This window comes from Acartia tonsa, chromosome 12 (genome assembly GCF_053477335.1).
Source record: "Acartia tonsa isolate MP-2025a chromosome 12, ASM5347733v1, whole genome shotgun sequence".
NCBI lineage: Eukaryota > Metazoa > Arthropoda > Copepoda > Calanoida > Acartiidae > Acartia > Acartia tonsa.
The window spans coordinates 23,771,104-23,794,473 of NC_137271.1; the positions used below are offsets into that span (position 1 = coordinate 23,771,104).

At 30.3% G+C, this 23,370-nt stretch overlaps 2 protein-coding genes and 1 long non-coding RNA gene across 3 annotated transcripts; all 3 read right to left on the reverse strand.

Annotated features, from left to right (window-relative positions):
• Positions 1 to 1,752: 1,752 nt before the first annotated feature.
• Positions 1,753 to 8,072, reverse strand: LOC145333263 (uncharacterized). The gene is made up of 13 exons (XM_080178397.1): positions 8,002 to 8,072; positions 7,807 to 7,869; positions 7,399 to 7,455; positions 6,691 to 6,799; positions 6,367 to 6,434; positions 6,183 to 6,256; positions 5,833 to 5,861; positions 5,613 to 5,705; positions 5,442 to 5,473; positions 5,050 to 5,167; positions 4,639 to 4,836; positions 4,492 to 4,518; positions 1,753 to 1,769 (listed from the first exon to the last, which is right to left on the reverse strand). The coding sequence occupies exons 1-13, from the start codon at positions 8,026 to 8,028 to the stop codon at positions 1,753 to 1,755; spliced, it is 912 nt and encodes a 303-aa protein (XP_080034523.1). The 5' UTR covers positions 8,029 to 8,072.
• Positions 8,073 to 11,083: 3,011 nt separating this feature from the next.
• Positions 11,084 to 12,115, reverse strand: LOC145333264 (uncharacterized). The gene is made up of 5 exons (XR_013884480.1): positions 12,080 to 12,115; positions 11,908 to 12,020; positions 11,700 to 11,742; positions 11,304 to 11,373; positions 11,084 to 11,166 (listed from the first exon to the last, which is right to left on the reverse strand). It is a non-coding gene; the product is annotated as an uncharacterized LOC145333264 (long non-coding RNA).
• A 1,735-nt stretch (positions 12,116 to 13,850) lies between these two features.
• LOC145333547 (uncharacterized) lies at positions 13,851 to 15,314 on the reverse strand. The gene is made up of 5 exons (XM_080178711.1): positions 15,173 to 15,314; positions 14,667 to 14,785; positions 14,353 to 14,418; positions 14,038 to 14,106; positions 13,851 to 13,953 (listed from the first exon to the last, which is right to left on the reverse strand). Exons 1-5 carry the CDS (start codon positions 15,204 to 15,206, stop codon positions 13,900 to 13,902), a joined length of 342 nt encoding a protein of 113 aa, XP_080034837.1. The 5' UTR covers positions 15,207 to 15,314; the 3' UTR covers positions 13,851 to 13,899.
• Between the last annotated feature and the right edge of the window lie 8,056 nt (positions 15,315 to 23,370).

Below are 23,370 nucleotides of genomic sequence, written 5' to 3' on the forward strand. Positions count from 1 at the left end.
TGACAATGATTCAGACGACGTGAGGTCGAGCACTGTCGCCAGGAACCTCGACGTCGTTGAGAAGGTGAGGATGGACATGGGAGTGCTTAAAATTTCCATGGAGTTGCGCCAAGAAGTACGAGATATGTACCGAAGGCTTAGAGAGATGGAACGTCGTTCATCTAACTCGGATAAGCTTGGTGTCTGTGGCACCAATAATTACGACAGTTATCATAGTCGTATGTTGCATGAGGCTAGTGCTAGTGTGAATACAGTCTACAAATCAAGTTCTGCGCCTAGCACATGTACCTTCCTGCTGCAAATAGTTCCAGTTGTAGCACCTGGCGGCGGCGCCTGCCATGCCGCCGTCAGGTTTGATTCTGGTGCAAATTTATCACTTGTGTCTGAGAAGTTGTCCAGCAAGTTGAAGCTGAAATCTACCGGCAGATATACAAACATTTCTGTTGCTGACGGTAGTGAATCATCCTGCCGCAATGTGGTGTTCTATCTGAAGGACAGGGATGGTAACTTGAGAGAATTTGAGGCAGCTGTTATGCCTAACCTCGGAGGTGGCAACGAGATGCGCTCGGTCCATCCGGAAACCGCCGCCGAAATATTTAAGATGCCGCCAGAAAGATTTACATATATTAGTGGAGGCTTAGATATCATCATTGGAAATACACATCCTGACGTGTTTCCATCAACCTACCAGAAAGTGGGCCAGTCTATGTTGTGGCGAACCATTTTTGGTAGTGGTTTTATCTGTACAAGTGCTGACTATGGAGCTGGTCAGCAGAAATCTGCATATAAAACTGCCGTAGCTGTTAATAATGAACCGGTTGGTACTGCCGTAGCTGTTGATAATGAACCGGTTGGTACTGCCGTAGCTGTTGATAATGAACCGGTTGGTACTGCCGTAGCTGTTGATAATGAGCCGGTTGCTACTGCCGTAGCTGTTGATAATGAACCGGTTGGTACTGCCGTAGCTGTTAATAATGAACCGGTTGGTACTGCCGTAGCTGTTGATAATGAACCGGTTGGTACTGCCGTAGCTGTTGATAATGAGCCGGTTGGTACTGCCGTAGCTGTTGAGAATGAGCCGGTTGGTACTGCCGTAGCTGTTGATAATGAGCCGGTTGGTACTGCCGTAGCTGTTAATAATGAACCGGTTGGTACTGCCGTAGCTGTTGATAATGAACCGGTTGGTACTGCCGTAGCTGTTGATAATGAACCGGTTGGTACTGCCGTAGCTGTTGATAATGAGCCGGTTGGTACTGCCATAGCTGTTGAGAATGAGCCGGTTGGTACTGCCGTAGCTGTTGATAATGAGCCGGTTGCTACTGCCGTAGCTGTTGATAATGAACTGGTTGGTACTGCCGTAGCTGTTGATAATGAGCCGGTTGGTACTGCCGTAGCTGTTGATAATGAACCGGTTGGGTCTGCCGTAGCTGTTAATGATGAACCTGTTGGTTCTGCTTGTGATGCTGTTATTGAGAAACCTGTTATTTCTGCAGTTGACGCTGTTGTTTGTGTTGCAGTCAAATCTGATGTTAAAGATACTGCCGTAGCTGGTGATAACATTGCTACGGCGGGTGAGGCTGTAGCTGTTCACAATGATGATGCTGAAATTGGTTGTGTTGCAGCCGGTTCTGATAATGAGGTTGGTGCTGTTGTGAATCAAGAATCGACCTGGCTGCTGCCAGGCTGGCCGCCCGACACAGGGTAAAGGGCCTGCAATATGGCGGGTGTTGCCGCCAGAAAGTTATTGAAAGTCTACCAACCCCACAAATCTAATTTACAACATAAACTATTTATGTGTGAAAATGATCTTTAAAGAAAAAATAATACAAGTTATATATTAAGCTTGTGAAGGGAACCTAAAAGGTTCTGTAAAGAATAAGTATTCATTATTCAACTAATTTTATTGTTCATATTTAAGCACAAAAATTCTACAAAATTGTTTAGACTTTTAAAGCAGATTTTAAAAGATTTTGTTTCTTTAAGTATGACTTCGAAAAGCAAAAGTTGTGTGTATTAACTACCAAATGATTTTTGCAGATTTTTTTAGATTGAGAAAAATAGATTTTTTAAAATTATTTTTCGAGGTATTTTTTTCATGGTTCACGTTTGCTTAAAAAATGTTATTTCTCAGATTCTCATATGAGATAATGCATTAAAGTAAAGAACACAACATGTAAAATTATTATGATAATGTTTAAAATATTCTTATTATTATTTTAAAAAGATTATCGAAAAAAAAATCAAGATATTTGTTTTAATTTGTAAGCAAATAAAGGTTTTTCTTTCACTCCGGAGGCAAGGATTCCTAATAATCCACGCGTAAAGATTTTTCTTCATTCCGAGAGCAGAGATTCGTAGTAATATATGTACCTAGCGACTTCGGACAATTTTAAACCTTGTGAAGTATTTTATAGCAATTATTTTCCTAGGTACATATATTTTCGTTCATGTTTAAAAATGTAAACTCTATTTTCTATGAGATAAGCATTTATAATAATGAACACGATGTATGATATTATTAAAATATTGATTATTATTTATATGAATATCACAGAATTAATTTAAGATAAACTATGCATATTTTAAATTAACCTTTCCTTCATTTTTATCGCAGATATTAAAATAAAAGCGGTTATTAAAAAAAAAATTATGATCAATAATTGATTCTTATTTTATGGAAATTGAGATTTTTTTTAGTAAAAAGCCACATTTTTCATATGCCTATTTTTATGCCTAAAATAAGAATCAAATGAAATGCGATTAAATTTTATTCTATTTCATATGCTCAAATTTAATTTTATTGAGTTTAAATTCTTTTCAAAAGTACAATTCATTATAAAACTTACCTGAAAAGTTTAACAAAAAGGAATAAATGTGTCGAGGTTGCGTGATTCGATATTTATTCTAAGAAAAAAATCAAGTATTTTTTTAGCAGATTTTTTTAAAATTATATATGAATTTCAATCAAGTAAAACATTTTTATTCAGATCAAGGAATGATTGAAAATTCATATTTAAAGTCTCATATTTTTACAAAGAAAAATTGGTATTTTTTTTTCATAATTCCGATGAAAATTCTAACGAAGATATTATTATTTTGCTATTCTTTAAGTATTAAAAAGTTTTATTGTTGATTAAGATATTACAGTTCTTATTCATTAAGTTTGAAAAACTTTCTGCCCAAGGATTTTGAAAAATTTTTTTTCTTACTACTCTTTTTGATGCTTAACCAATTTAGTTTTAAGTACCTATAAATCTTAATTTTCTTGTCTAAGATTTATTTCGTTTTATTTTACCATTATTTGTTTACATTTCGACCTGATTTCGTAGGTACTTATTGATTTATTAATAATGATTTATTACCTATTGATTATGAAATGATTATTATTTAGTATAGTTGTTATATTACAACATCATGATTAATAGGATTATCTATTTTAGGATTGTGTATGTGATCTTGTGATTGTCATGTGCATGGAATATTGTATGGTACAAACCAATCCCCATCCTTCTATCCTAAAATGTGAGGTATTATGAGTCCTAGTGAGGAGTATAATATTGTGTATGCATTTCACGGGGTTTCATTTAGTTAGGAGCAAAATTGTCACGTTTTCGGGATGTGGTCATTCTCATGTGATTATGGTGAGTTGAGTTTAGTGAGAAATGTTGCTAGTGCTCAGCGCAAAAAACCTTGAATCTCGTTAAGGAAGTTAATTTGACTTTCAAACGGGGGGTGTGTCTTAACCTCTTTTCGAGGAAGCTTTGTGTTTATCAAGTTCGAAATTAATTCCTTATCATTATCCAAAATTAAGCGCAAATGTCGTCTTTTTTGACTTTCCTTCAGTAATAGACGCGGCATGGATTGTTTATATGCGCCCACGTTTTTCACTTTTGAAAGAGATATGAGTGTGTGAAGATTTCGGAGAACAAAATTGGGCCTATCATTGGTCTCATAGTGTGTGAACGACCCTAGTATACCAGGGATTTGAAACCATAAGAACTTCAGGTAGAATTTGTTAATTTTATTAAGAAGAATGGTGTATAGGACGATTATATGTAGTTTTAAAAAGGCTTTAGCCAGCTAAGCATGAAACTTAATTATGATTAATATATGTTTTAGTAATTTTTTATGTGCCTTTATTTTTGCATTTAACAATGATTTATTATACCAAATAATTTTCCTTTTAAGCCAAAGTTTCCAAAGATTCTTAACTGTAGAGAAAAATGATTTTAAAAAGCAATTAAGATTACGTGGTTATAAATAACTGGAATTATGAACTAATTGATTTTGTAATTTCAGGACTTTGAAATAATTTCATCAATAAATCTATATTCAAACCTGCTGTTGAAACTTGATGGTTCCTGGTATTGGGGGTTTGTATGTTCGCCAACTGATCTCGTGAACTTCCCGCTAATTCGGAAGTCAAGCTCAACCAAAGTGTCATGGTTGAGACAATCACCTTCCTAACGAGTTGTAGTTGTTTATTATTACCTGCGACTGGATTTCTAATCCAACCACCTAAAATTTTTTAATATTATTGCTTTTAATAAATGATCTAGGAAATGTTTAATTCCCTAAGTTTATAACAAAAAAGAAAATAATCTGTTAAATTTTTTTTTATAAAATTAATATCATTACTTTGACAATATGGTAGTGGAGTTGTTGTTGTAGTAGTAGTTTTTGTTGTTGTTGTTGTAGATGTTATTGGTGAACTCGTTACAGTAGAAACAGTTATGGTAGTAGTAGTTAATGGTTCAAGTTTAGCACAATATTTGTAACCTGATTTTCTTCCAGGATACTTATACATTTCATCATAGTAATTCAGAAGGACACATTCTGGAAAAAAAGTATTTATCTTATTGTTTTGATGTTTTCCTCTCAATGCATTATTAGAACAAAATAATCTAACCCCCACCCGCCTGGATTATTTTACTTTAAATGTGAAAATGAAAAGGTGGGTGGAAAGGAAATTGGGCTAAAGCACATAATATAAACTTTTTCATATAATTTCAATTTAGGAACTAGTAATATTAACAAAAATTTACTTACTGTCACCATTATCTGGTTTAAACAACCAGGCTACACATTTATCATTGTTTTTGCAGAGAAGATAACACTCATTAACAGTGGAATAGTATTTATAATCAGTTGTCCTGTCACCTCCCTCCTTGGATAAGAAAAGTAACTATATATCATCAAATAATAACTCTTTTAAGATCTAGCAGACATTGGGGTTATCTCTTCAACCAAGGAGGTAAATTCGCAACTTTTGATAGACTTTTTTTGAAAATGATATTTTCTAGGGACAAGTTTTCATAGGTGGATAAAGTTTATCTTCCTAACAATATTTATAACATTTCTGGACCTTCATGAAGTTACCATCTACATTTATGAGATCCTTATATTATACAGACTAACATTCTATTTTTTACTTACTGTACCCAAAAACTGACATCAGAATGACTGCAGTCACCTAAAAACATTGTTATTAATATTGATTAAAAACCATACATTTTGTTCAATTACAAAATATCAAGATAATTGCAATCATATTCAAGTAATTAAGATGGCAACTAAAATTATTGCATCCTTACAATAAGAAAAATACTCACCAGAAAACTTTGCAGATACAGCAGCACAAGATTCCATTGGTCTAGGGGTAGCATATTCAGGAAAGTTTATGAGTTGATTCGATGCAAATAAGGCTAAATATTACAAAAATGTAAATATTTTTGTCCTATAGTTTTTTATCTTCAAAGATACAAATAATACTAAATTTAGATTTTAAAACTTTTTTTATGAATATTTATGATCTTTAAAAATAAATTTTACCACTGTTCCCTTCAATCATCCATCCCTCCCTAAAATATAACATTAAAAGAATAAATAATAGTACATATTTATAAAAAAAAGTTTGCAGTTTTCACTCTAGCCTGAAGGGGAAGATATACTTAGGAATTTAAAACAAAGACTTCATCCAGGGATTTTTCTTCATGAATTTTTTTTTCTTTAATATCAACAATTTAAGTTTTCATGATGTCTCATACTTTTTATTTTAGGGGAGATGAGTTAGTTGGAAGGTTCAAAGTTTTTACCAATCTTTATCATTTTTATCTACTTCAATTTAATTTAGACTCCAAACAAAAAAATGACACAGTTTGCAAAAGTAATCTGTAACTTACTTTCCAACCTTTAGCCTAGTATCTGGCTCATCCAAAAGATAAAATGTTCTAAATCTGTACTTTACACCATTAAACTGAAAAATATATATAAAATATTTTTTCAATTACATATTAGTCCATGCTATTGAAAATTAAATCTTATCTTGGTTGATTAAAATGAGAAAGTTCGAAACAATTTACCAACCTCTTGGATATAATCCTGATCTGACCAGGTGTCTACAGCAAATAGATGATCACCTACAGTTATTATTCCTGTAACAATAAAGAAATTAAAATGTGCATTCTTGATTTAAAGCTTCCTATCTCTACCACCTTAGATTGAAAGGGAATGAAAATTCATGCATAAATTTTTGAAAAATCTTAATAATTTTCTTGATTTTAAATAGGTCAATTAAGCTGTTATGAATCATTCATTAAGAACACTATGTAACCAGCAAGAAAAAGCCCAAAGGTTAAAATAAATATATAAATATCATAACATTTCATTTTGATTTTGTAAAAGACTTACTACTTCTGCAATCTTTGCTGAACATTGGCTCTGTAACATTGAAAGGATCAGCTCCTCCACAAAATACTGTTCTTAACTGACACCTTCCTGTTTCAGCTGCTTCTGAAGACTATTAAAACTAAATGAGAACACTACCCGCTTCATCTAACCTTATAAGGTGGATTGCCAACAATAATGCATATCTATCAGAGACCTTTTTATTTGATTAATACTGACATTTAGCTATGAACTTAATTATCTTCATAAAATATTTTGGTTCAATCTTACCATTTTATAATATTATTATTGTATATTAGCTGAAGGCCTTAGATGGAACAGTGTGTTTAATGTTTTAATAGTTATAAGATATTAAGCTATGGCTATTGAACTTTACTTTACACCTATACATTAAGATATATAAGTTTTCCGGATTTTTAATGTTAGGGGGAGATTTGAAATCCGCATCAAATTTGCATTTCCGCTTTTAGATAAAGAATTATAGAAAAAACGAATTTTATAAAAAATCCTCAAAATTTGATGCAGATTTCAAATCTCCCCCTAACTTTAAAATTCCGGAAAACTTATATATCTTACTATACATTAATAAATGTTATTATCATATTCAACTAAACATCCATTCATATAATTAGTAATACATGTACTCTAAAGTTTTTTTATTAAATATAAATGATTTTAAAAATACACAATAAATCTAAGAATAATTCTTACTGTTAAAGAGAATCCATCACACCCTGGTACCTTTAAACACTCCAAGCTGCAACTCATCTTATAGATATATTGATGATATAATAGATTAAAGAATGGAAAGTATAAAAATTATCCCTTTTGTTTTTTGATGTTACAGATAAAAACAGGTAAGAAAAGTATTCATATGTTATATTTTTTTGTAATTTTGAATCCGAATAATAATTTATACAACTTTCTTCACTTTTGATCAATGACTTTTGCAATTAAAATTTCAATAAATGTTGCTTCAATAAGATTTATTAAGGCAATTAGAAATAGTTCTTCAATGATCATCAAATATAACATTTATTACACAGTCATTCAAATATGAAGCATATAACCCATAAGAGCTATAATGAGGAGTAAAAAATTTAATTTAGTTAGAATTACCTTATCAAAGCCATCTCCAATCTGCACCAAATCAGTTACAGAAGATAACAAAAACTGTTGTTTCTGAAAGTAATACCTTAGTTATGAGTGTGTATGAGGTCAAAAGGATGTAATATATTTATAAGTTTGATACTGTTCTTGGTTCTAATATCAGACCTTGTGATCTTTCTGAAATGCTTGAATTAATCAAATTACCTTGTAATGTGCAAACTTGACCTTCATACAAATTTGATAATTAAAAATTTTTAACAAGTGATTATTTATGTAACTATTAACCAAAGCTATATCTACTAGAAAGTAAATCAATGTTTATCTATGCTTGATTGGGCTTATATTTTTTTCCTATTTCTTGTGAGTATTGTACATCATACAGTTTGGGAGTTAAATCCATTTTTATATAAGCAGAAATATAATCTATGATTACGGTTTTGACCTTCTAAAAACGTAATTTACCATTCCACTATCATCACCAAGAGAGGGGAAAGTGGAATGGTAGATTACATTTTTTAAACCGTAATCATAAATTATATTTCTGCTTATATAAAATGGATTCAACTCCCTAAATGTTATACTTCTTTTCAAACATTCTTTATTGCATTACAAAAGATTATCAAGCACTAAATACAGGCAACCTGAGTAACAGATAAGAGTGCCTATAGAAGAAGCCTTAGCCACTTACCCTAAGAGATCTAAAATTCAATGAGGAAACAAAACTGATTAAAGTAAAAACAAAACATTGCATAACAGACATAGTAAAGTTATCTAGGCCCATAGTAACATAAATATCTTAATTTAAGAATCAATACATTGAAAATAAATTGCTGAAGGAATTATCAGACTTTTGTTCCTGAGAATTTGCCAATGAGAATGTTAAGAAAAGCAAAAATTTGAACATTGTTAAGCTAAAAAAAGTAATCATTTCTTTATTCATAATAAAAATCATACAGTAAAGAACTGGAATACTACTTAAAGTGACAAAAAAGAAATTTTACAAAATATTATTCATTTTATTTAGGTGCTTAAGGTTTAAAGTTACTAATATTATTTTCTAATAACATTCCAAATATTTTTTACCTTCTTTACAAAGTTGTAATTTCCTGATTCTGTGACCAACTAACTAAGTTTAGACTTTAAAAAGTCAATACATCAATATGATTTATTTAAAAATTTATGCAATAATTAGGAGTGGTGCTTTATCAAACTAGTCTTGCAGGTCCATTTTTTGTGCATATTTTTGTGTAAAATTTATCAGAAAATCTTTATGAAAAAAGGAATCTACACAGCCAATTTTTTAGTATGCTAAATTAGTGATAAGTTTTTAATTGATAACAAAGTTTAATATAACAATTAATAAGATATTACAAAACTAGTGATTATTCTAATCTGTATGAAAAAAATAAGAAATGTTTAAAGTATTATTTTAGTCACATTTGCTGGATTTCAAGTTTAGAAGAAATATTTTTCTTGCTTTTACATGCTATATAATTTTATATTATTATTATAATAGGAAAAATATTGTATTTATAAAATTTTAAAATCATAGGTATGCATTTATAGAATATACCCCTAATTTATTTTCTACTTTTAATAAATTTGCACAAATTTAAATTATTATCCATATTAACATGTCTTTTGTAAACAGGTCATTGATATTCAAACAAATTAGATATATTTAACATGCCAATTTATAACAATTATGTACAACCTAAGAATCATTATTTTTATAAAGACATGTAAATTATTAATTAGTTTTACTGATATATTAAAGATATATTTCAAAATATTTTACATGTTTAAAATTTATGATTTAATATGGTACCTAGCAAAAAAATTATGAAGTTATTGTGTGATGGAATGAGTCAAATTTAATTTCATATTCATGGAAACTATGTTAAAGTAGTCATATCCAATAAAATCCTCTATTATCATTATGTTTATTATAAGGTATTATAAACAGCAAGTTTTACAAGTAGTCTGGATTATTTTTTCACAAGTTTTGCAATAACTAGATCTAAAATTTATGAATTATAATTAATCATGAAAATTAACCATGACCATATTAATCACCTAAAATTCCTCCTTAACTTTTTAAATATAAAGATTAATGGAAAGTTATTTATTTAAGGTAAGAAATATTTTTCTGAAACATACCAGGAATGAAAGGATAGATGAAAAACTATTCATACTCATGGCTAAAATCCAAATATCACTCCATCTGTAGATTAAAATTATTAATCAAAATGCTTGGACATAACTAGATTGGAACCAAACATCCAAAGTTTTTGAGCCAAAAAACAAGATCATTGCATATTTTAATATTTTCAAAATGTACAGTCCAATGTCTCCTCTTTCCCAACACACCCCTGTCAAAATAATTAATAATGATTAAGTCATTGTCTAATTATGAATAGTCTTTAATAAACCAATTTAAACATGGTCTTGAAAACCTTTTTTTTGTAGGAAGGAGTGGTCCGGAAGTAAAGCTTTAATAAAACTGCGCATATCATTGGGTGAAATATAGTTTTTAGATCCCTATATACTGTTAACATCCAATATATAAAGTAATAAGGTTTTTTTGTCTGTAGTGAAGGATCTGGCTAACCGAAGAATTTTACAGAGGTCTTTGGATGGTTTTGGGTTATTTTATTTTTCAAGTTCAAGTGGTGGGATGGTTTTAGGCTATTTTCTCTCCTTTCTCTAACCCTTCAAGTATAAAGCCCCTGGATACTAGGGGCGCAGCCGCTAGTTTATTAGATTTTAATAGAAATCAGGTTTTTAAGAACACCAAGCTAGAACTATAAATTTTAATTAATTGCCAATTGCACTGTCCTAATATCTATCCATTACAAAATATTAAAATTCTGGATAATCTGGCTTTAAATAATGTAGATATATTATAATGAAATAGCATTCATTGACAATTATCCAATCTCTGTATTGGTACATATTTTACGTACATACATATATTTCAGTTACGTCGCTAGAGGCTTCTAAGGGCCCTTGTAGTAGTGGGAGGGGGAGGGGGGGGGGGTTATCTCTACCAATATATCAATTGTAGGTTGAAATAAAAAGTTTTGCCCACTTGTATAAACAAGTACAATAAGTTTAATGTTACTTGGCGATTTCTCTTTGAGAATATTTATAAACTTTCCCAGGACGTATGAGAAGCTACATTGCAAATGAAAATGAAATCAGTGTAGTGGTTAGCAAGATCTTTTGATAAAAAACTGTTACTTAATTATAAAGATTGAAAAAATAAACACAAAATCTTTTATATTTATCTAAATCCATTAAAGCAAGATAACATTTTTTCACCAATCAGATCGAATATGCCAACAATTGAGAGTCCAAGCCAAAGTCCTGAAAAAGTTGGTTACAATACTATTTTGAAATTTTCTGACATGCACAGACAAAGTCTAAACAAGAGTTATAATGTTTAAGGAGCAAAAAGTATTAATCAATCATTACTGACTGTCTAAAAAATTATTGAAACCTACCTAAATGACTGCCAATGTCCACAATGAAGTTCCATGCTGTGTAGCTCCAAACCTTTCTGATTACTGTCACCTGCAGTTAGTTAGTGGAGAATAAGGTTTTTAGCCAATTATAGGAATAATATTTATTCTCTTGGCCTAATCCAAGTAATAATTTAATGGTATGATATTTTTGAATGAAGATAATATATGATTCATGTTTTTTATTATGGTTCAGAATCATATTATCTGAAAATAAGCAAATTTTATTTATTGAGCTTACTTTAATTTTTGACATTTGCATTGCACATTAATTAGCAGCTTGTGGCTATAAGTTTGATATATATTGTCAATAAAACATTTCATGACTGTGACATTTGGCTTATTTTTAAAGGCAATGGCGGATTCATAACAAAATACCTTTGGGTTAAATTGAAGATCTATTCTTGTGTAGGTAAAGGATCTAAAGCATAAAATTTTGTATTAAAAAAATATTGTTTTCTTTCACGAAATTATTAATAATAATATGTTAATATTATGTCAGCTTTGACCACCTTTTATGCAAGCAATACATCTTAATTTGATATTGATATAAGGCCAACAGTTTTGGCAGTGATATTTATCCTACTTAGAAATAGTAGAAACAAGTTCAGTAGTTCTGGTAGTGGTCTCAGTACAAGGTCTCATGCAGGCTTCTTCGGCAAAGCTGGTTGGTTGAAAATACCACATTGGACTGTATATCTGATGAAATAATAGAAATTAATTACTAAAAGATAATACAGTTCTAAACAGTTTCCTACCTTTTTTATGAAGTCATTAGAAAAGAACTCAACAGCAGTTTTGTTCTGTATAGGCTCCTGTTTTACTTGATAATTGATGTTCAATTACAGAGTGTTGTCAAATATTACAAACGGCTCAAATTAACTAATTTACCTGGTGTACTATAATGAATCTTATCAAGATTATGACTCATGTTCTAAATTCATGTAAATAACATATCAATATGTTATTTATCTCATTTTATACAATGTGTTTCAGAAAAAACTGCGTTTTCCAGTTTTGGGAATCAACCAGAAGGAGCATGAAAAAAATAATTATAGGTCCATATTCTCTGTAAAAATGTACATAACATTTACTTGAGGTGTTTTTCGATATCTCTAAAAATGTGGCTGTACTGTTAGGTACATGTAGGTTAAAAATGCCTGATCCTAAATCTGTGACAAATTAAATACAATTAACTTATTTTTTTTTGCAACATATAGGTTGAAAAATACAATATTAAATTAATCAAAGGTTAAATCAATGTCCCCATTTGAGATTTTTTACATATTTTCTTTTTTTGCCTACATGCAAAGTGCTTTTTAGGTTCTTTAGAATTTAGTTAAAGTGCTATTGTTTTAAGAGATATTAAAAAACACCTTTTATAAAATTGATCCATATTTTTATAGAAAATAAGAATATATAATTATTTTTTTCATACTCCTACTAGTTGTTTCCCAAAACTGGAAAACGCAGTTTTATTTGAAACACCCTGTATATAATTCAATTCCTTATCAATAATCAATTAAAATTTCCTGACACTGATCAGTTTTGCTCATCCATGGTGGCACACAAGAAATGTTGTTTCCAAAAACAAATTCCTTAATATTTATACATTTTATAATTTTTTTTCTAAAACAATAAGAAACGAAGAGTACCTTTAGTTTATCTTCAACACAATCAGCAAAGGTTCTTTCCTTGTACGTTTCACATGGCTCAGTCTCTCCTACAAGTATAGTTACCACAGACGAAAATCAGTTGGTTAGGGTATGAACTCTAACTATAAATACCATTAAATTTTATGATAGAGAGTTTCATAGGTAATTACTTGCTGGAGTTTGATAATTTAGCAAGTGAATGACAAAAGATGGAACAAAACAATATTGACCTAAACTGAGATGATCTCTTAGCTCAATATCAACAGAATAAACTTGCATGTACTGGGATCCAGAAGGAATGTATATGGGATTTCCCACATGGCTGGTATATTTTGGAGTAAAATACCATGACCTCCTGCAATGATAGGTTTTTTTTTAATTCAACAATTTATTCACATTACTAACATTTAATTAAGTTATCTACAAAAACTAACAATATAATTGAGTTGCCAGAAGAAAATCTTCCAACTGAAATTTAGCATCAAATAAATAGTTGACTATTTGCTAATAAATGATCATTTACATCATACTATTTGAAAAAAAAACATAAAACTAAATAAATGCATATTTACTTACACCAAATTTTTGCAATGTAACGTGCTTTGAATTAATTATAAATTAACATAAAACAAATAGGTTATTTTTAAGAGCATAATTGTGATGAACCTTTGATCAATCAGATAGATTCTAGTTGGCAATCGTTTGTGAGTTATCTGAATGTTAAATCCTTTAGAGGAGTATTCAGTTATCTTTCTACAATACAGCAATAATAATAAAAATAAAAAAGCTAGGCATAGGATAATATTTAGTGTAAGTTAAACTTTTTGTTTTGATGCCTAAAATTTATTTGAAAATAAATATAAATGTTTGAATGCATATTTGCAAATTATTGGCCAAAAATATCAGTCTAAGCACTTTAATTTTTATCTTTTCCTGCATCGACCAATGTTTGGAATGAACATGATAGGTAGCATTTTCTAAAACATTTATTAAATTTAGATTAAATTTTTTTTGTACTTTTTATTATGTTATATTATGTTCTTGTAATAAATAGTGCTTACCCCATTGATTCCTCCTGGATAAACTTTCATCTTTCCAATCATGGTCTCATTAAGTACATTATCAAGAATCTTATTGAATGGAATAGAATATAGAGAGTGTATTAGGATTTAACTATCTACGATAATTAAAAAGCAAAAAATAAATTGATCTTTTACATCAGTAAATCCAACTATCCATCTTTCTAAAGCTTAAGATCTTGAGAACAATTAATCTTTTCATGAAAAATACTTACTGGCTTTAAGCTAATTTCCTGAGTGCATGAATTTATTTGCAGAGGAGCAATCAAATTTTGAGCTTACATTGATATACATTACCTGTTCAAATTTTTTGGTTTTATTTCCAAACCAGTTGATAGTATCATTCGTATCTCTGTTGAAACCCTAATTCAAAAAATAAGTGTTAGAGCAATGCATGGGTCAAAAGGTTGAGTTGGGGTGTATCTAATCTCTTTCATGGATAGCCATTTTATAATTATTATCATAAACTTTTAATTGGTACAGATTTTCATCATCTCTAACAATTGACACATGGTAAAAGTTAAACCAGACTAGGACCATTATATCTAAAAGATCAACCATTAGTATGTTAATTACCTTATTTCAGTAATGTTAAAATTTATAAATATTACCTTAATGAGCTCAAAACTTCCTTTTTTATATCCATTCTTTTTCAATCTATCTTTTCTGTATTGGTCTAATGGACAGATCAATATCATAGGCTTCTCAATATCTTCAAACTTGATTTCATCTGTAAATAAAACCACTTAAATTTAAGAATAAAAATGGGATGAGAACATTCTTTATTAACACAAAAAACATAGATTGACGAACAGTTATCCTAAAAACAAAAAAGAAATAGGCCAAAATAAGCATTTTTTAAAGCCTAAACGACAGACAGATGGAAAATCAATGTGTAGACTTTTTAGATAAACACAGGTCATTTCAGTTGTCTATCATAGATAGCAACTGAGAAACTCACATTTTCAAGTTACAGACAAAGTGATTTCAAAAGAGTTTAATCTGTTAGTTGTTTTCTTATACATAGTAATGATGATAATAAGATAGATAATAAGATCAAGCTTATTTCGATGGTTTTGAATGAAATAAACAAACAAAAATTAAAATATATTTAAACCTTTGATATCTTGAGTGGAGTTACCAAGCAGCATTTGTACAGCATAGCAGAATTGATACACAAATATCACTGTTGCTATCAAGACTATAACAGTCCTGACAACCTTGGAAATCTAAACAGTTTTATTTAAGTTAGATAATATCTACCCCTGAACTAAAAATTAATAGTATTAACTTATATATAGTTAGATTAAGAACAGTAAAAATCCTAATGTTGTTGTTTTGCATTAGGTTATGTTAGTCCTGCATGATTAAAGTATAGAAAGTACTACAGGCCCTGCAGATTTTGGATTAGGCAAAAAGGCAAATGTCTTTGTCCATTAGGTCTTACAGTTAGGGAGTTGAATCCATTTTTATAGAAGCAGAAATATAATCTATGATTATGGTTTGGACCCTCTAAAACTGTAATCTACCCTTCCACTTTCCCCTCTCTTGGTGAAGATATCTTCAACGCCGATACGATTTTTGAAATATAAGATTCCACTTTTGTCTCTCTTGTTGAAGATATCTTCACCAAGAGAGGCAAAAGTGTAATCTTAAATTTCAAAAATCGTATCGGCGTTGAAGATATCTTCACCAAGAGAGGGGAAAGTGGAATCTTACATTTCAAAAATCGTATCGGCGTTGAAGATATCTTCACCAAGAGAAGGAAAAGTAGAATCTTACATTTCAAAAATCATATCGGCGTTGAAGATATCTTCACCAAGAGAGGGGAAAGTGGAAAGGTAGATTACAGTTTTAGAGGGTCCAAACCATAATCATAGATTATATTTCTGCTTCTATAAAAATGGATTCAACTCCCTAACTGTCTTATATTTTTAGGAATTTTGTCCCAATTTCAGGTTAGGTAGTAAGGACCTTTTAGATTGTTCAAAATTTCTGGAACTAATTGTTTGATTTCTAATTTAGAATATTGAAGCATGTTAAATAACCATTACAACGTTTTTTTTTGGTGATGATATTGGCTACAAAAGAATGGTCAATTAACCATACTAAATACCCTCAGTGCTTTAGTATGGTTTTGTTTTAGTCTTTAACCTCTCATGTTAAAGTAGGCCCTGTTTATTTCTGATTAATGAGTTTTCTAGCAAAATTTTTTTTTCATACGGCCAAATCATCTTATAACATTTCTTCGGCAAGCCTTGTAGTTAATAATTCTTCAATGTAAGACTTAAAAAAATGAATGAAAATAAACTTAAAGTGTTGTTCTTATTATGGATCTAAAGGGATAAGACAATTGCCAATAAATTTATGTGCATCCCCCATGGTGATACACAAAATAACCACTTCTGGAGATCACAATGTGTGGTTGAAACATTTTAACACTCAATCAAAATTCCTTTAAAGTCCCCAAAGTTGTTGAGCCAACAATTAAGAAAAGGTTATTATAAAATTTGGTGACTAGAGTAATAAACAGCCCAATGTCACCTCCCTCCCTGTGTTCTTATATCCATACATTTATTATTCATTTGTAAAAATACAAATTATTATTACCTTCATATCCAAGTTATTATGGTAAACTAACTAAATACCCAATAATAGGAACATAGTAGTTTGTCAAAAAAAACCAATTCACGTTTTTAATGTAGTAACTATTCTAAATCAAAGTTTGTACAACTGTTTATTTGGTAAATGGATATAGTATACATGGATATATTGATAGGGGTAAATTTGTCGTCAATTTAGGTTGCTAATTTGGACCTCATCTATTGGTCAGATCGTTCATTCAGTATGAGGGATGGGGTATATATTGGATGGGGTTATAGTTACATAGCCAGCTGTGACTTATAAGAGTATATGAAATCTGGTGCAACATCCAAGTAATAATATATCGATTTTCTAGTTTTATTGTTCTGCAAAAATCTTTGTTATTATCCCGTTCCCTATAAGTTTTCTTCCTAACAAATAGTTTTAAAAGCATCCTATAATAGAATCTTTAGTATAATTCGTGGTTCACTTTTATAATTTGCTAATGTACTAAGTATCAGGATGTCTATCTATTTATCTATTATTTAGATTAAGATCTTGCTAACCACTGGCTATGTTTATAACAGTTGTTTGAATTAGGGAATAGTAGCTTTTGCAATATTCCATAAATTTGTGACCAAACTTCCAGTCAAAGGCGCTTATTTAGTCTAACTGTTCTTAATATTGACCAAACACATGGTATATAAACGCATATTTAAAAAAAACAGTTTGACCTAATAAGCGTATTTGACTTGAATCTTATTAATAACTTTATAGAATTTACTATTCTCTTAAATAAAATCTTCGCCCAAATAGCAATACATAAACACTAGCGGCTTCGCCCCTAGCCTCTAGGGGCTTTGCCCAAAGAGGTGATTAAAAGAAAAAATTTTAAGCAAAATTTGTAAAAGGACCAAGGAAATCTTTAGCAAATTCTTTTTAAAAAAATGGGGGGGGATAAGGAAAATATCTTAAGACCACCACAGGACCAATAGGTATATACCCTGAAGAGTATAATCCGATCAGTTCAGTGGTTACCGAGATCTTAAGGGACAGACGGACAGACAGACGGACGGACAGATGTACAGACATCAAGCTACTTTGTATTATAGATATGTTTTAGTAGCTGGTAAACATTGAGGGGAAAGAGGGTTTTAGATTATTTTATCATGAAATTGTACTTTCCCTCCTTGGATTGGATATTTACCCTTGTTGATACGCTTTTGTAGTTCACATACAAATTATCATTATACAGATAAATTAATATTGTTAATAGACGTTTCATAAATGGTTAAATTACTTAGGCATATGTTGTATAAATGTATGTAGAATATATGTGGATATTATGACAAAAATTACTAGTCAATTTAAATTGCTAGCAGAAAATTCGTTTATTGGTAAGTTCGTTCAATCAGTAGGAGGAGAGGGGATGGGATAAAAATGGCGGTGGATTGTTGGTATCGTTATTTTAGCCCGCTACAAGTTTCACTTTATTATATAGAGTACATGATAATCTGGTGTAAGATCCAAGTAATAAAATATCCATTGTTGTATACTTACAGTAAAGTTCCATGGGATTAAATCATTATAGATTACAAAAACTTTATATTAGGAAATCAAAATTTAAATAAGTATTTTCTCACAAAGTTTTGACTTTTACTCTTATATAACACTTAAAGGGCTTTGCAAGACATCAAATCAGATACCTTACAATATAATTTGAAAGTTTTAAAAATTTACTCTTTACCCTTAAAAAAAAGCTGAAAGTTTTTTAAAATCATAAATCTTAAAACTTACGAAAAGATTAAGTTTCTACGTTTATTGTATCGTGCCTCGAAGAAGCTAAATTGAGAGAGAATAGTTGAAGGTCAGGTTCCTGCACCCCAGCAAGAATAAATCCTGGGCCCTGAGGTTTTCTAATGTACAGTCTATTTTTATATACATCATTAAAATTATAAACTAATAAAATATATTTTACTAGCGGCTACGCCCCTAGAGGCCTCTAGTGGCATTTAAATGTTTTATTCTTATTTTAAATATCTAATTTAAGAAATGATTTGTCTATGGTCAATCAGCTGTTAAATAATAAATTCATGTATCTACGCAGCGCAACTACGCTACGTAGAGACATTCATACGCCAGCGACACTATGCGGCAGGAATATTTCAATTTTTTTCGATTTTATTGTGATTTCTCTTGGGAAGGTGTGGTACCCTCCCCCAAAATAGTTATAAACCTTCCCAGGACCTATGAGAATCTACCCTGTTAAGGAGAACCCGATCGGTTCAGCGGTTAGCGAGATCCTTCGGTACAGACACACAGATACACAGATACACACACAGACAAACAAACATCCTGTTACTTTAGTATAAGGATTATATAAAAGTAACAGGATGTTTATGAGTCTGTCTGTATAGAAGGATCACACTTACCGCTAAACCAATATGGTTCTCCTTTATAATGTAGCTTCTCATATGTCATATTTTGGGGTAGAGAAAAAAAAGATTCCCCAACTTAATTCACCATAGAGGCCTTTATAGGCAATCAGTTCTTCTATAAATTAGAAACATACAAAAAGCTGATCTGATCCATTCATAATTTCTATGAAGCTTAGTATTGGTTATGGGCTATGCTTAAGGAGGGAGATATGGGTTATTGGTATCCAATTTAAACACACGTATCTATTCATTGGCTCAAAAATTTGGACACCTTCATCAAATATTTATTGTATGGTCGAAACTATCAGTGTCAAAATCTTATGTTATTGTACATTGTACAAGGGCATATTTGTTTATCATCATTTGTAATGAACATCAATTTATCTTCTCTTGTCACATCCCTTAAGATATTAATAAGAATTTTATTAATAATAATCAATTAATAAAATTCTATATTGATAATAAAAAAACCACTAAATATGGTTAAAAATAAATTTAAGTAAAGGTCTTTAACAAGCCTTTATTAGATAATTATATATCCAATACAGTATAATTTTATATCTATATAATATTACTTTTTACGTAAGTTTCATATGAACAAGGATGATAGCATCAATAAAAGCAAAGCTATAAATCAAACAGTGAGTCAAACTAACATTAAACACTATAGAAATATGAATTTAGATAGTATGGCTTTAATGTTTTAACAAAAAGTAAATCACAAAATTATCTTATTGGATGCTTAAAATGGACATACCTACATTTTATGACCTAATTATAGTGGTTCCTTGCTTATAACATAATATCTAAGAAGCTATGAATCAATATTCAAAAAAATAAATGTTTAATCATGCAAAAAAGCTAAAAATATTCAATATTTTAAATAGACATACGGATTTCTGGGAATAAGTTTAGAGTAACTATGCTTTTCTGTAACAGGAATCAACATTAGTAGCAAGATTCTAAAATGCCTTAATTAAACTTACGGACACACGGACATAACCTAGATAATAAAAAGCTTTGCTTTATAAAGATTCTACTGAATATAAAAATTGTAGTAAATGCTTATAATAGGCAATAATTACCTAATCATATCTCCAATACCATTTAATGTTTATTTCTATATATTTTCTAGGAAATTTATTCAAATATTATGTAACATTAAAAAAACTGTGTCTCAACGCGTGGCGCATCCTCTCGTCGTCAAAGAGGTAATATGTTCGAATCTTGGCCTGATACCCTGTCATAACTAAAGACGTTAAAAATGTGATACTGCTGCTATATCAGGTGCACAACATAAATAGTTATTTTAAGGGGAATGCCTTGGCCGTTAAAAAGGATCAACTTATTACCATACACAGTTAGGACTTCTCAGACAAAGGTCGTGCAATCAAAGGGTTGATTGTCTCTGTCTGATGGTGTTAGCGTATCGCATCCCATTACAAGTGGATGCTGCTCTGGATTCTCCCTGGGATTCTCTAGATGATCAACTAAATCGAAGCAGGGATAAGGGATGGGAAACGTAGGAAAATATTATTTCAGGCCTATTTCAAGCCTAGGCCTAATGAACCAGTTTTGGGATGGCGCAGTAGTTTGTTATAAATGCTAATGAAAAAGCAGTGTGTGTGTGTAGATAAAGTATAGAATCAAATTCAGGTAGCTAGTTTAAAGTAAAAAACATTACTTTTTATAAACCTATATATTAATGGCTTTTGTTAAAATGAAGTTTTTTCTCTCCCAAAATTTTTTTATCTTTTACTTTGGTAATTTGAACTGTCAGAAAGCTATCGTTGGGTTTCCCTCAGACAGATTTTAGTTTGTATTATTTACATTTTTATTAATGAGTAGAAATTTTATTTGAAAATTTCATTGCTAATTAAAATTCAAAATAAATAAATTAATATGCACTTAAGTAACATTCTATCAAGTTCTTTGGATACTATTATGTAATGATAGATTTGTACTGTGTTGTATTGTACAAATATTAGGGTTAAGGTGTTGTATCAATTCCGTGTTAAATTTTTTAAATTCAAAATACAACATCTAATTTATAAACTACCAAATGAAAATTCATAGCTACCTTCTTTCCAAAAAATAATCTCGTTATTTTTGTTTTTTCTATATGGCCCTTTTTTAATGTTTAACTCTAAGCAGATTTAATAATAAAGCTAATGTGATCTAACACCAATTTTATTTATTTTTTAGTAGCAGACAAATCATAACTTTTTCTAGAATTGTCTGCTTCTAAAATTGCCGCGGTTTGTTATATTCTCATCCGCCAATTGGTGATTGGTTGATACAAAACAGGCCGATTATTATTGGTTTAGAGCGATAGCTACTTGGGAGCGTCCGCCAGTTTGATAGGAATTTGTAAAAGTTGCAATATCCCTTTAGAATCTAGGCCGGGACCTAATTAATGGCCAGGTTTCCTATCCCTTATCCCTGAATCGAAGGAGAATCCCGCCCTTATGAGGTAATGGTAAATCGCATCCCATTAAAAGCGGATAATTCTCTGGATTCTCTAGATGATCAATTAAAAATCCAAGTAGAATCCCGCCCTTATGAGGTAAGATAACACCATTTTTTTGCTCGTTTTGCATTTTTTTAGTTCAAAGAAGGTGTATCAACTTTTTTTTTTATAGCTAGCCGGTTCTTTTAGTAAGTAGTAGATGTAAAATTTTTCATAGAATTCAGATATGCAATCGGTTTTTTTGTAGACCTCTTATTTTTTAAGTAATTTAAGTTTAAAAAAAAAAAATTAAGTCGATTTTAAGGTACTAAAATGCAACAAAAAAAAAGAAAGAAAATGGCCATTATGAACAAAAATAGTAAGATCTTTAATTTGACACCTTACTTTTTCAATTCTGTCAGGTAATTATTGAAAAAATCGATTTTTTTAAACCCACGAGAATAAAAACTCTGAACTTAATTTTATCATTTTACAGGTAAAAAAATATGGGTTCATATATACCTTTAGAATCAGAAAAATATTACGAATCCATTGTAAGCAAAATTGAAAAAAAAGTTTACAATATAGTATATAAACTACAATAAAAGGAATTATATGAAAATATCATATTATATTATACAGGCAACGTCTTAATTCTTGAATTGAGTATAAAAATGGGAAGGGGGTAAAGAGGGGGTAAAAAAGGGAAGACAATAGTGTTGCCTGAACAAAAAATATAATTGGCCATTTGTTTATTTTTTTACTTTTTTTCAATTTTGCTTACAATGGATTCGTAATATTTTTCCGATTCTAAAGGTATATATGAACCCATGTTTTTTATGTCTGTTTGAGAAAATATTTAGGTCTAAAGTTTTTATTAAACCGAGGTTAAAAAAATAGATTTTTTCAATAATTACTCAACAGAATTTTAAAAGTAAGGTGTCAAATTAAAGATCTTACTATTTTTGTACTTACTGGCCATTTTCTTCTTTTATTTTGTTGCGTTTTAGTACCTTAAAACCGACTTAATTATTTTTTTTTTAAAATTTAAATTACTTAAAAAATAAGAGGTCTACAAAAAAACCGATTGCATATCTGAATTCTATGAAAAATTTTACATCTACTACTTACTAAAAGAACCGGCTAGCTAAAAAAAAAAAAGTTGATACACCTTCTTTGCTGTAAAGCCTTTTTTTCTTCAGTTATAATGTTTCATCATAAATCATTCTAACTTAATGTGTAACTCTATCACCCATGGGTGTTGGGTATTGTAACTTTGAACAGACAACTAACCTAATTATGAAACGACCTTTGTGTGGTGCATGGTAAAGAGATGCTCCAAGGCATCAACTGCAACACAATGTGGCCCAGAATCGAACCCGACACCTTGCCTACAGCAAGCAGGCACGCTACCATTTAAGCTAATACTGCAGTTCAGTATATAATTACATAAACATGAAATAAACTATAATATTTTTCGATTTTTTATAATATAGTTACAGTAAAATATTTCGCATTAGTAAAATTATATGTATAAAATTTTGTTTTGTTTTAATCTATAATACAAAGTAGAATTATGTCTGTCCGTCCGTCTGTCTGTCTGTCCGTCTGTCTGTCCGTCCCTTAAGATCTCGATAACCACTGAACCGATCGGATTCTACTATTCAGGGAAAATACCTACTGGTCCTGTGGTGGTTTTAGGCTATTTTCTTGGGGGGTGGGACACCCCCAACCCCCCCAAAAATGAAAAATTCCCCCCTCAATTTTTTAAAAAATTATTTAAAATTTGGCGGGGCATCTCCAGAGGTAATTATTTTTTTTTCTTTAATTACCTCTTGGGGCAAA

Excerpts from the sequence above, each read along its gene's own strand:
- LOC145333263 (XM_080178397.1), bottom strand. The coding sequence starts at position 8,028 with ATGAAGGTCAAGTTTGCACATTACAAG. Across the intron at positions 6,257-6,366 it reads ATCAGGATTATATCCAAGAG|TTTAATGGTGTAAAGTACAG; the intron begins GTTGGTAAATTG and ends TATATTTTTCAG. Across the intron at positions 5,474-5,612 it reads TGTATCTGCAAAGTTTTCTG|GTGACTGCAGTCATTCTGAT; the intron begins GTGAGTATTTTT and ends CAATGTTTTTAG.
- LOC145333547 (XM_080178711.1), bottom strand. The coding sequence starts at position 15,206 with ATGCTGCTTGGTAACTCCACTCAAGATATCAAAG. Across the intron at positions 14,107-14,352 it reads AAACCAAAAAATTTGAACAG|ATTCTTGATAATGTACTTAA; the intron begins GTAATGTATATC and ends CCATTCAATAAG. Across the intron at positions 13,954-14,037 it reads ATCCAGGAGGAATCAATGGG|AAAATGCTACCTATCATGTT; the intron begins GTAAGCACTATT and ends TAAATGTTTTAG.